The sequence below is a fragment of the Portunus trituberculatus genome, chromosome 38 (genome assembly GCF_017591435.1).
Source record: "Portunus trituberculatus isolate SZX2019 chromosome 38, ASM1759143v1, whole genome shotgun sequence".
In the NCBI taxonomy this organism is placed as follows: Eukaryota; Metazoa; Arthropoda; class Malacostraca; order Decapoda; family Portunidae; genus Portunus; species Portunus trituberculatus.
The window spans coordinates 27,239,343-27,253,596 of NC_059292.1; the positions used below are offsets into that span (position 1 = coordinate 27,239,343).

The 14,254-nt window shown below is 46.6% G+C and overlaps 1 protein-coding gene across 1 annotated transcript in view; it reads left to right on the forward strand.

Annotated features, from left to right (window-relative positions):
* LOC123514732 (protein gooseberry-neuro-like) overlaps nt 1–14,254 on the forward strand; it is a 112,401-nt gene that overhangs the window by 96,108 nt on the left and 2,039 nt on the right. The window contains exons 4-7 of the mRNA XM_045272815.1: nt 9,355–9,590; nt 9,846–10,110; nt 10,243–10,500; nt 11,225–11,414. Coding sequence (XP_045128750.1) covers nt 9,355–9,590; nt 9,846–10,110; nt 10,243–10,500; nt 11,225–11,414 — 949 coding nt within the window. The remainder of the gene's footprint in view (nt 1–9,354; nt 9,591–9,845; nt 10,111–10,242; nt 10,501–11,224; nt 11,415–14,254) is intronic.

Here is a 14,254-nt window from a genome sequence, read left to right on the forward strand (position 1 = left end):
CTCCTCCTCCTCCTCCTCCTCCTCCTCCTCCTCCTCCTCCTCCTCCTCCTCCCAGTCCTGTTCCCCCTTCGCCACCGCCATCACCAGCGCGTCTCATCCTTGAATCGCGTCTTGTCTAATCATATAGTAATTCCCAAATCCAATTAATTATATCCCGGAAATCCCAACAGACGAGTTAGTAATTGGCCTCTCGATAAATTAGACAAACAAGGGTTGGCTCATTAATTCCTAGGCACGTACCGCACCGACCCCCGCCGAGCGCCACTCTTTTGTTTTTCTGACTCCTGTGGCGCAGTGGAGGTGGCGGCGGAGGCCAGCGTTGCCAACCCGACGTGCGGGGAGGCGCGAGTGACGCTGAGGGCCTCAGGAGAGGGAAAAAATGTATGTACGAGTACATACGAATATCTACATTTTCATCTTTGCATTCTCCTCGGTCTTTATATACTCAAGTCATTTATTTTTATTTTCAATTTCATTATACAGTCTTAGTTTCTCTTTGTTTTGTGTTTTGGCTGCGTGTTAGTGCTGCTGGGTGAGGCACCAGCACGCTAAGCACTGCTTCTTGAGGTTTTGTTTCTAAATCACGCGGCGGCGGCATCGGTGGTGGCGGAGGCGACGGTGTGGCTGCATGGGAGGCGTGCAGCGACGGTGGATTCCTCGGCTAATCATGGGCCGGGGAGGCCATACGGGCTGATCGCGTCCGGCTGCTGTCTACAAAAGAACCGACGATCGAGCATTCACCATCGCTCAACGACTGTCGTGGCTCAGACTCCGCAGCGCGGCGGGAGCCACACGGATCCCCGCGGGGCTCCCCGAGACCCGCCACCACCTGCACTGACAATTATGCACATTTTATGATTGTTTACAGCATTGCAGGCTTCTGTTTATTATTTATTGTTGCATTGTTATTCCGAGCAGATTGCCACAGGCCGTATAAAGCTGTTCCCTCGCCCACACTAAACTATTTTATTCATGGCCAGAAAATATACATCGAAGTGCCATTTCACTTGCTGGTTCCAGCGTCGCAGCCTCGGGACCAAACCAGCAGCTGGAGAGTGAGGCTGCAGTGCCCCTAGGACGCAGCGACCGAGAGGCTGTTTTCCCGCGGCCGCCAGCTCACACCATATTTCGGACCAGCCTTCACACTCCACCAAATCAGGTGTTGAAGCCCGCTGCGAATTCTTGTTCCTGGCGCCCCCCGCCGCCACCCGGGCCAGCCAGCGCCAGGGTGGTCGCGCTGCGCGGCACGCAGGCGGCCCAGCCCGCACTTTGTTCCTTGGCCCTTCAGGGGCTGCAGGACCCCTCCAGGAGACCGTAATGGTGAGCTATGGCTGCCTGTGAAGTGCTGGGATTCGGAGAAATTGATGCCTCATTTTTTTTTCTGTGGGCCTTGTAGGACTGCGCGAGCTTTCAACTCCTGGTTTGTTTTTTTTAGAGCTGTTTTACACCTGCTTCCGTCACTAGCACCATCTGTTCAACATATCTTCACTCACTGCCGCGTTATTGTTACTTTGTAAAGAGCATCACACAGCGCCGCCATTACATTCTTTGTAAAAATTACTTCGCTTGTCTGGTGGTTTTTCACCTTCCGTATGGCCGGACGAGTTACAGGCGCGTCACACATTCTCCGCCGCTAAAATCCTCCAGCGTTCCCGTCCCGGCCAATCCACACCTCACCGGGTTTTACTGCGTCTCGTCTGGTCTTAGCAAATCCACGGTCTATCTGCCGTCATTAACTCACTCTTAGGATTCTCCATAGCCCTCTGTCAGCCCCTATGGCCAGTCCTCGCCGCTGCCTCCGTGAAACTTACGGCAAACCTCTTTCCTCCCATAAAGTTTGGCGGTATTTCCTGCGCCTGGTGGAGGTAGCTGCGTCCACTCCGGGTCGCCTCACCCGTGGCCGTACACCGTTGACCTGGCGCACATAATTTCATCATTTTGTATATAATAATTTCTTTCTTTGAACGTGTCATTATCGAACGGAATCAAATATCCGAGGTGTAGTCAGGCGTGTCTCTCTCTCTCTCTCTCTCTCTCTCTCTCTCTCTCTCTCTCTCTCTCTCTCTCTCTCTCTCTCTCTCTCTCTCTCTCTCTCTCTCTCTCTCTCTGATAAGGCGCCCTACCACTACCGGCCACACTTCATGGACACATCCCCGCTGGCCTGGAGGTGTGAGGGGGCGGCCACCTCCGTCTTATCTGTTCCCGCTACATAACACCTAACACGAATACTAAGTGATGTATGCATGATGTAAATTAAATACTTCACACCTGTTGTCGTATTCATCATGAGGAGGTACGGCGCGGTGCCCTGTGTGGTCCCCGCGGCCCCTGTGCCCTCCCGCCGCTAGGGCCAGACTCGCCTGCCGCCCGTGTGAAAAGGGAGGGAGAGGGCCGATGGGTTGCGGGAGGCGGGTGGTGAAGAAATCCATTATGTGCGTGATGTCGAACACGGTGTGGTGCTAATAGTGGCCAGCGCCTCCCCCGCCCGCACCCCGCCACCCACGGCTGCCACCCACGCCCTCGGACCAGTGCCGCTTCCACTCACTACCTACTTTTTTCTCTCTCTTTCTCTGCCTGTGTCTCGGTCTCTCTTTCTCTCTCTGCTATGCTCGTACACGTCCACGGCCACCCATCCTCTCCCACGACCCTCCACCGCCAATGACCATGTAATCCACGCTCTCCACCGCTCCACCTGATGCTCACCACTTGTACCTACCCACCTACACACACACACACACACACACACACACACACACACACACACACACACACACACACACACACACACACACATCACACACACACACACACACACACACACACACACACCACTTTTCAATCATATAAGCTGTTTTCCTGCCACTAGCTGTATTTACCACCTATGGAGCTGTATGATCATAATAATGATGACAATGATGATGATGACAATGATAATAATAATAATAATAATAATAATAATAATAATAATGATAATAGTAATAATAATATTATTAATAATAATAATAGTAATAATAATAATAATAATAATGATAATAATAATGATCATCATCATCATCATCATAATACTAATAAAAACAATATTAATAATAACAATAATGGTAACAATAATAATAATATTAATAGCTAAAGTGAAAGGCGACACGACACACCACATGCTGAGTGAAACTGGAAACATTAACGTTACATTACATTACATTGTAATTGAAACGTAACCTGCGTATTATAACTTCTTTTTTTTCTCTCTCTCTCTCTTTCTCTCGCACCGTTATTATCTTCATTAACTTTTTGATGCCCACTCACTTCTGTTAATTTCCAGTCAGTCCCAGTGTAAGAAGGAAAAGCGAGTAGGAACAAAGAAAAAGAAGAAGGAGAGGAAAAAAAGACAACGAGAGCATGAGTTTCTATCATCCAACACTCGCACTTGTGATCAACATGGGTGGTGGTGGTGGTACTTAAAAGAAATCGACTGTTGTATTCGACCTCTCTTTTACCACAGCGAAGAAAACGAATCGACACTCAATAGCGAGTATTCACTGGCGAGGCTCACAGACTAGTTCTCGTTGGGAAGAAAAAGTTACAGGTTACAGCACAGAAAACCTTCAAGAACCACTTACAGACTCACCCCCGACGTCTTGTTGTCCAGACACTAATCTATTTTCTCTTCGATTCCGGGTTGAAGACCACAGTATTCTCCTCTTATGTCCAGGGCGGGGCCTTTGGGGGACAGTGAAGAGAAGAGGAGAAAGAGGCGGTTAGAAGAGGGAGGAGATATGGAGAGGGAGAGGAGTGAAAAGGAAAAAGGGATGGAGGAGAGAAGAGACGGAGATGAAGACAAAAATGCTGAAGAGGAAAAAGCGAATTTAGAGGATAGAATAGAAGAAAAGAGCGGATTGGAGACGAAACGCAGATGAGACGATAAGATAGAAAAGGAAAATCGAATGAAGAGGAGAAGAGACAAAGGAGGTGTGTGTGTGTGTGTGTGTGTGTGTGTGTGTGTGTGTGTGTGTGTGTGTGTGTGTGTGTGTGAGAGAGAGAGAGAGAGAGAGAGAGAGAGAGAGAGAGAGAAAGGGAATGAAGGATAGGGAAATAAGTGAGAGAAGATGAGGAGGATGAAGGAAGCAGAAAATGAAAGGATACAAAAGATAAGAAAAAAAGAGAAAACAAAAAAATATGGAGAAGGCTAAACAAAAAAATAATAAAGTAGGTGAAGAGGGAAAATACAGAACAAAACAATACGAAAAGTGGAAAAGGAAAGGAGAAACTGAACAGAAAATAAGGAGACGAAAAGGAGGACTAGTAGGTTAAGAAGTAGAAATATAAACAAACAACAAAGAAATAACAACAACAACAACAATAACAAAAACAACAAACAAACAGAAAAAAAATAATAACACAAACTGAACAGATCGAAAGGCAAGAGAGAGAGAGAGAGAGAGAGAGAGAAATGACAGGTTACAGGGGCGATGACAGACCAACTAATCAAGGTACAATAGCAAGACTCTCTACTATAGGTCACCGTACACGCTATTTTTCCTCATTATCTCTTTGTAGCCAGTCCTCCTCCTCCTCCTCCTCCTCCTCCTCCTCCTCCTCCTCCTCCTCTTTGCTTCGACAACTAACGCACCAGCAAAGGAAGGAGAAGGGTCGGAATCCACAACAGGTATTTGGGTATTTATTGTCTCACTTAATCACTAAACTGCCCGCATGTTGTCTAGTCTCTGTGTGTGTGTGTGTGTGTGTGTGTGTGTGTGTGTGTGTGTGTGTGTGTGTGTGTGTGTGTGTGTGTGTGTGTGTGTGTGTGTGTGTGTGTGTGTCATCATTTATACTATTTTCGTGTTATTTTTTTTTTATAGAAAGATGTTATAGTTTTCTTTTTTCTTTTTCACTTTCACCACCTTTTTCTTCGTTGCTTCTTCTTCTTCTTCTTCTTCTTCTTCTTCTTCTTCTTCTTCTTCTTCTTCTTCTTCGCATCATCTGTGACAAAGCTGCAGGCTCTGGATTGTTTTCATTTCCTGGTTATCTGTGTGTTTGTACTGACTGGCGCTCAGGACATCAAAAGCCTAAGAACCTGATATCAAACACTACAAGGTTCACTAGTGCGTGGTGATTTGTACGCGGCATATAGCACCTGTCCAAACATATACAAAAAGATTTCAACGCATCACAAGTACAAATCCAAAATCATTTCTATACAAGTGAACATTTTTTATTGTTTTAACTTTTTCATTGCCACGACATAAGTTTTATTCTGTTTTGTATACCTTTAAAGGATGTTAGATTTAAGATTATACATTCATTATAGTGGAAGTCTTCGAGAGTATTCCTTGTTACTCAATCACTTTTATAATAACTTTACTTGATATACTTTGACCAACATCGATAGAGTCTTGAAATCTAGAAAGTCTTTATCTCTAGTTGATCATCCAATATAACAATAAAAACATGAGAAAATAAAGTAATTTGTAAGAAGCTTTCAGACATACACGTGACAGTCAGTGTATGAAATATGCCTGTACTTATTCCCGCCTATCATCCTCATCCATAAACAGATGTGTCGATTCTTCTTTTAAAGCTCCCAAATGACTCGGCACTAACAACATGATTACAGAGTCTTTCATTCATCTACTATGTTTGAGAATTACAGCTTTTTCGCACCTTATTCTACTTAACAATGATCATTTTTACGAGATATGAAAACTGTCTGTAGTAGCGAGTGAGTTGAGGTATCGCTGCAACGGGGTTACATGGGCATTGCAGTTAAGAGGACGTATTGTTTTTCTCCGCTCGGTAAAAGGTGGTGGTGTTAGTTATCCGTGGTGACCTCTGACTGCGCCGACCCGACCAAAGACGTCTGATCTTAATGCAACAGGGTTACCACCAGTCAGTCTTCATTTGAAAGGCAACGAGACTCAAGGCTGTCATTGTTTATGCTTCCAACTGACGAGGTTTTCTTGCAACATCGGGTGTGTGTGTGTGTGTGTGTGTGTGTGTGTGTGTGTGTGTGTGTGTGTGTGTGTGTGTGTGTGTGTGTTTCACTGTTTCACCTGCTGCAGTCTCTGACGAGACAGCCAGACGTTACCCTACGGAACGAGCTCAGAGCTCATTATTTCCGATCTTCGGATAGGCCTGAGACCAGGCACACACCACACACCGGAACAACAAGGTCACAACTCCTCGATTTACATCTCGTACCTACTCACTGCTAGGTGAACAGGGGCTACACGTGAAAGAAGATACACCCAAATATCTCCACCCAGGCCGGGGAATCGAACCCCGGTCCTCTGGCTTGTGAAGCCAGCGCTCTAACCACTGAGCTACCGGGCGTGTGTGTGTGTGTGTGTGTGTGTGTGTGTGTGTGTGTGTGTGTGTGTGTGTGTGTTTTCTTTCTTTTCTAAATGCTGTTTCTTCTGATTTCTTTAAGACTACTCTTATCATGGTTGTTATTGATTATACATCTTACTTACGTATTTTTTAGTTTGTATATCACTTATGCATTTTTTCTCTGATGTAATTTACGTAAATCAATTAATAAGGTTTTTTTTCGAGAGAGAGATAGAGAGAGTGTGTGTTTATGTTCATCCAATCAGCAACATTCGAAAAGCCTTTGTATCACACTGTGTCCTTCCCCTTCCACTCTTTCTTTCAGCTGCACCACTTAACTCTCTTCACATGGATAAATCGTACATAGATTTATTAAGTCATCGTCAAGGATTTGTTACGTCATCAATTTACGTTCAAAAGAAAAAAAACTATAGATATGAACCTGTCATGTCAGAGCTTGTATATATTTGCGTGGGAATCATTTTTCTCTTTTTCTTTTCTTTATGTCTGCAATGCTCGGTCCAGCCTCTCTCCTCCCGCCACGACCTTCACCTGCTGGAGCGCTGAGACGTGTGTGGCCGAATGATTAATGGCCGTATGACACTTCCCTGGAACAATACTCTTGCGGCGTGAGTGGACCAGCGCACACTCTCTCTCCTCGTCCTCCCCACCCCCCTTAACCCTGCTTCACGCCGCAGACACCCACACCCGCTCTCAGCTTTCTGTCGTGGAGCCTGAATTCATCCAATAAATGCAATGTCGCAGTAGACGCCGCCCTGCTGCCGGCGCGCCACTCCGCGCCGCTGAAATCGAAATAAAATTCAATGTATTCTAGAGATATTATGATCTGGCGGCTCGCCGTTACCAATGTCCGTGTGCCAAAACAGAATGGATGTAAGTATCTTTAATTTTTCAATTCAGTTTTTCCTAAAATTTCCAAGGCAGCAATGTGCCTCGCCGCAGCGCCCTGCTCAAAGTGTGCCCAAAAACTTTTAGAGGGTGGAATAGAAAATGCTGATCAAGATGTTGTTAATTCCTCTGGGTGCGGGAGGTGCGTTGGTACCACTGGCGCGGCCCGGAGAGCGCCATTACGAAACAACGGGGAGGCGACCCGCCGCCATTGTTATAAATGATCCACCAGAGGCAAGAAGATGCTAATAAACACATTCTTCGTTAGGACTCGACTCACATGTAGAGGCTGCCTGCCTGCCGCCCTTATGAGATGTGCCTGGTAGGCTCCTTGGCCAGGCGCGGGGCCCAAATGACTCGTTTTGTTGTCGGTGAGTCGCGCGGGGCTGGACGTGCTGGTGATATTGACACGCTTATTACAGACCAATTGCAACTAATGTATTGCAATATAATTTATGCAGCGTCCATTTGTTACCTGCGTGTGCAAGGAGAGGGCCAGGCAGAGAGAGAGAGAGAGAGAGAGAGAGAGAGACAGACAGACAGACAGACAGACAGACAGACAGACAGACAGAGAGACAGATAGAGAACCAAATGTATTCTGACAAGCATCTGCAGGCACACGTTGTTCCAGCAAAGTTTACTTGTGGAAATGTTTAAAACACCTCTTCCCACTCGCTCCTACAACTTAGCCTCCTGACGGCGACCTCCACAGACACGCCGTAACACATGCATAGACACGCCTTCCAGAGACACCTTGGCCGGGAAAAAACAAGGAAAATAATGAAAAAGCTTACGTTTTCTTTAAAAATTATGTTTAGCTCACTCATTCACCTTGTCTCTTCCACTACTACCACTACTAATGATAATAATGGTAATGATAATAATGATAATAACAATGATAATAATACCACTACTATTACTACTACCACAACCATTACTACCACAACCTCTTATCGAATCTTTCTTCTCTTCCACTAACCGACCATCCAACCATTCCTTTTCTTTTGATAGTTGTTGATGTTCTTTAAGGTGGTGGTGATTATTGTAGTAGTAGTAGTAGTAGTGTTTATGTTACGATTATGAGTATATGGTGGTTGTGTTATTAGTGATGGTGATGGCGATGGCGGAGTCGATGATACTGCTCACCATTATCACTGATGAACTGTAGAGTAGTGGTGGTAACAGAGATGGTGGTACGGGTGGCGGCAATGATTTCGTTTAACATTTGAACACCCGAATACTGAAAATGTACTATAGTGAATTTAGTTAGTTCATGAATTGTATAGTTCACACCGCTGTTGAGAATCATAATAACTAAGGTCTTCAATACTTCTCGGTTTATACTTGAGCTAACCAAAGGCCTGAAAGGTGCAGGGGCGGCGGGCCACTCCAGTACCGCTAGGTAAGGCCGGGCGGCGCAAGGGTGCATGGCCCACCGCCCGGATGACCTGGCCAACGAGCCCACCATGCTAATGCTCTCCGCTTGCGTGTGGAATACGTAAAGGTTTGGACGTGGTAGAGTTGGGTGCCACTCTTAGGAGATGACCGTGGGAGGACAATAACTTTTTGCTTCATCCAGACGATGAGCGAAGAGTGGAAGTAAAGATGTGTTCTGTGTGAAGCTGTAAATATGTATTGTGTATTGATGCATGTCTGAGTGTGTTGGGCTCACTACACACACACACACACACACACACACACACACACACACACACACACACACACACACACACACACACACACACACACACACACACACACAAGGAAATTTTAGAGAATTAACCTTCGCTTGTAGAAATATAAGGTAGTTTTCAATCTGATGCTTATGTCTTGTTTATGCTTCTCAGACATTCCTGTCCGCTTGCTTACCGCACTGCCTCTCCACCACCGCTTCTCAAACATATTCCTCATCACGGACGCAGACTTTCACCAGCATACCAACTCCACTAACCTCCCGCTGCTCCAAGGTCCGCCTCCAGACCTCAGGAGCCTCGCACTCACACACCCCACACTCCCTCACACCTTTGCCCTTCATGTTATTTTTCCGCCGATGTGTCTAAAGCTGTAGCGTCCTGGTGCATGCGCGGAGTGTCTTATGTCCCGTTGTTTTCGCCACTGCCACAGATGCTGAGCGGCTCGTGTCGATCTCTCCTGCAGGGGGCGGCGGCTCCATCTCCGACAGTGACACCGAGAGCGAGCCTGGCATCCCCATCAAGAGGAAGCAGCGGCGCGCGAGGACCACCTTCACCGCCGAGCAGCTGGAGGAGCTGGAGAGGGCCTTCGAGAGGACACAGTACCCCGACGTGTACACGAGGGAGGAGCTGGCGCAAAGGACCAAGTTGACGGAGGCACGAGTACAGGTAAGGCGGTACTTGGTATTGTATTGTATGTATTCCTTTACTTGTTGAAATACATTTAGTTTTATTTCCCTGTATGGCATTGGTATTTATTTGACAATTGATGTGGTGGAGGTATCTTAAAAGCTATTCTAGGCGTTGCACGTGTGTAGTGGAAGGCCACGCGTCACATGTTTCACTTGTGCGTGTCCCAGCCGGTCATTTCCCCAGGCATCGTGGCTCAGTCCCCCCAGGCATCACCCCGTTGTCCCTCCCCAGGTGTGGTTCAGCAACAGGCGGGCTCGATGGCGGAAGCAGATGACTGGGCAGGGGATGGGCGTGACGGCACTCAACGCCCTCGCCATGAGCACCACCAGCTATCCCGGCAGCCTCCCGCCCACGCTCCACCCGCCAGCCACTGCTCCCGCGCCCATCACCTCATCCACTACAACCGCCTCCACCACCATGGGCGCCGCCGCACAGCACTACACTCACCATGATCACCACGCCCACGCCGCAGCCGCAGCCGCCCACCAAGCCCACGGTGAGATTAACTTACGAGCCTAACTTTCTTTATTTTTTGTAATATACCAACAAAACTATCACGGTGCTTCTTAGTGTCAGTTTCCTTAAGACTAACAATGAGATGCCCCGCTCCGCCCCGCCCCTCCCCCAGGTGAAGCGAGCGCGTGGTCCAGGGCGGCACTCATGAACCAGCAGGTGGCTGCGGCGGCGGTAGGCAGCGGTGGTGGCAGCGGGGTGACTGGCGGCAGCGGCGGCATGGCGGATGGCAGTCTGCAGGCCGCCAACCTGCACCAGAGCGGCGCAGCACAGACCAACCTGCAGACCCAGATGATGTCCATGCTGTCCACCTCAAACAACGCCCCTTCTTCCATCTTCCCCCCCGCCGCCCACACCTCCCTGCTGCAGACCGGTGAGCCTCCATCCTGTCCACCCTCTCCTCCATGCCTCCCTCCCTCCTCTCTCCCGCATCCTCACTCTGTAAAGCTAATCGTAAATCATATCTGTTTGTTTGTATCTATTTATTTACAATTTATTCAATAATTTATTCATTTATTCACTTATTCATTCACTCACTCATTCATTCGTATATCCATGTATGTATATATTTATTTATTTATTTGTTTATCTATTTATGCAACTATATATTTATGAAGTAAAAGCATTTGCCACTCTCCCAGCGCTCGCCAGCACAATAATATGTTTACAGGAGGCACGAGGAGGCTGGCCACTGACGGCCTGAACAAAAGTGATAGAAGAGACTAATTCTGAGAAGTCTTGAGCATAAAAGAATTTTGCATTAGAATTATTACTATTTATATTTTCTCTACTGTTTTTTTTTCTACATTTTCAGTTTTATTCTTCTTTTTGATGTATCAGATGTGTTATCAAGAAACCCGCTGCTTCCAGAATTCTTCCTTCTTATGATGCGTTTTCTTTTATTCTGTAGTGTGTGTGTGTGTGTGTGTGTGTGTGTGTGTGTGTGTGTGTGTGTGTGTGTGTGTGTGTGTGTGTGTGTGTGTGTGTGTGTGTGTGTGTGTGTGTGTGTGTGTGTGTGTGTGTGTGTGTGTGTCAATTTCTATTTCTCCTTCCCTCCTTACCATCACTCGTCCACCAATACTACCATTCCCCTTCAGGAGGCTCAGGTGCGGGCGCGGGACTTCTCGGGGGCCACGCTACCTCTGCCGCAGACTACTCCGCCTCTAACAGCCTCACCACCTCCGCGGGGCACCACGGGGAAGCCTCCTGGGCACCGCTGCACGCTAAGACAGGTGATGCCTGGGGAGCACATCACCACGCGCATCACATTCCCTACGACAATTACAGGTGAGTCCTTCCCTCTTTCGCTCTCTACTCAGGTGTGCTGAATCTTGCGAGTGTTATTTTCTCAGATTTATATTATTTATTTATTTATCTATTTATTTTTATGTGCTGTAAATCCTCGCAAAGTCGGACTAATTTTGGAGAGACCGATCCTACTCATCAGAAAAACCCGACTTATCCGAACTCAAGCACTGCCCATTGAAATTCCTTGTGTTTTATATATGTATTTGTGTATCTTGTGTGTGTGTGTGTGTGTGTGTGTGTGTGTGTGTGTGCGTGCGTGCGTGCTTGCGTGAAGAAAATAGCCTTAGAACTAATAAAAATAATGAAAAAAATGCCATTTGCGTTTGACGTTGATGTTTGTACATGAAAGCTGTACGTACCTGCCTCTCTTTTGTCGGATTCAGGCAGCTTTTTTATTACAACTTTCATGCAGGGGATATAATATCGTAAATACTATAGTAGCTACTTGAAAAGATAAATAGATGAATAAGACAGAAGATTATGAAACTGCATCTCTTCCATTACGTTCAGACATCGTCATATTTCGGCTATTTACCATCAACTTAACTGACGTAATGCAGCGAGTGATACATAAAAGCCACTAGTTTTTTGCAAGGGAACTTCTAACAGGTAGGGCAGAGGCAAGAGTCAGCGTGTGTTGCTTATGATCGGAAGCATTGGGGGATGAACGCCTGACTAGCTGAAGATGCCGCTATGAGGGAACTTACAACCTTCAGCTACGAGAAAAAAAAAATCGGATATTATAAAGAATTAATTATTAACTTGATTTCTTTCTACTCGAGATTGATATTAATGGAGATTTTTATACTTTTACTGATAGATAGAATGTAAAAAAGACGATGATTGTGTGTGTGTGTGTGTGTGTGTGTGTGTGTGTGTGTGTGTGTGTGTGTGTGTGTGTGTGTGTGTGTGTGTGTGTGTGTGTGTGTGTGTACCTCTCTTGTTTATCACCTTTCATGGAGTAGCGTGGATAATTTTTGGTCTCCTGTATAGCAAGGTCCGCGCTCACACACTCACAGGAGGGCAAGACTGTTAGCCCGCTGCTCTACTGGGACCACACACACACACACACACACACACACACACACACACACACACAAGAGCACCAGTCCTCCGTTCCTGTTTCAGTGTAAGACTTAAATTACGCCCAGTACGTATTATCTGCTTGGAGAAGATTAACTAAAGCACGAAAGACCGCAATCTTAAGCCCCATCTAATCTCTACTGTGCTATAGATTTGAATACACACACACACACACACACACACACACACACACACACACACACACACACACACACACACACACAGAGCGGAGAAGGCGTGGTATCGACGGCATGGGACTTCATACCCAGTCAGGCTTCTCTCTACGTCATTGCAAATACCGTGTAAGGCGAAAGGGGGCTGGGCTTGAAGGCAGCCAGCACCACCTCCCTCCCTGACGCTCTCCACTGACAGCAACGCACGCCCAGGAACACACACACACACACACACACACACACACGGTAGCTCAGTGGTTAGAGCGCTGGCTTCACAAGCCAGAGGACCGGGGTTCGATTCCCCGGCCGGGTGGAGATATTTGGGTGTGTCTCCTTTCACGTGTAGCCCCTGTTCACCTAGCAGTGAGTAGGTACGGGATATAAATCGAGGAGTTGTGACCTTGTTGTCCCGGTGTGTGGTGTGTGCCTGGTCTCAGACCTATCCGAAGATCGGAAATAATGAGCTCTGAGCTCGTTCCGTATGGTAACGTCTGGCTGTCTTGTCAGAGACTGCAGCAGATCAAACAGTGAAACACACACACACACGAGACTCCCACGCTGCAGGAAGAACAATGGTGAAACACTTCTTAGGTTTGGTTTGGTAGATTGGGTTCTCAAGTTCCAGGAAAGATGCAGGTGAAATATTTATTCATATTGGGTTAGGTTAGGTTAGGTGTCCATGTTTCGTTTAAGACGCGTTTGTTGCTGGTTAGATTAGGTTCCCACGCTGTAGGAAGGTCGCTGGTGGAACACGTGTTATTGTTAATTGTGATTGCATGATATTTAGACCATGGTTGGTGGTGCGAGCGTAAGGGAAGGAAATTTTTTTTATTTATACCATGTGGACTTTTCACGGGAATTTATGGGCTAAATGGGATACTTTTTTGGGTACCTCCTATCTCAAAGCCCACCCGCTAGGAAACCGTTGCCCCGAGTGAGGAAGCCCAACCTACACTCGGACCGTGGACAGGATTCGAACCCGTGCGCTTGGAGACCCCTCGGACCCCAAAGCACGCATGGTTCCACTGTACCACGGCGGCCCCCAATTGTGGTGATAGAGATGATGATGATGGTGAATGCGCATCTTGTATTATACTACCGCGACATATGATGACGCTTATGTAAGGAAAAATATGGACGCTAAATTGAATGACTGGTGATGGTGATAAATGATGATGATGATAATTATAATTATAGTATAAGAAAAGTATGTGTATTAAACCAATCACGATTATCTAAGAAAAGAGTAACATAGACGGAAATATACAAATGAATACTAATTACATAAACTTAACGAATAAACTAAAACTCACGGATATGTTGAGCGTCATGGATAAGTGAGTGAGTGGATGAGATGAAGAAGAAATGAGTGTGCGTGAGTGATGTAGTGACTCAATAATGGAGTCTGTGTTGGTGGTGCAAGGAGGCAAAGTTTGGAGTGTGAGGGATAGTGAAAGGCTGAGTGAATAGATAACTGAGTGAGTGTGTGGGAGAATGAGTGCATGAGCGAAAAAATGTAGTTGGTACACGTGACTGAATTAAACTGATCAGATGCATCGATAT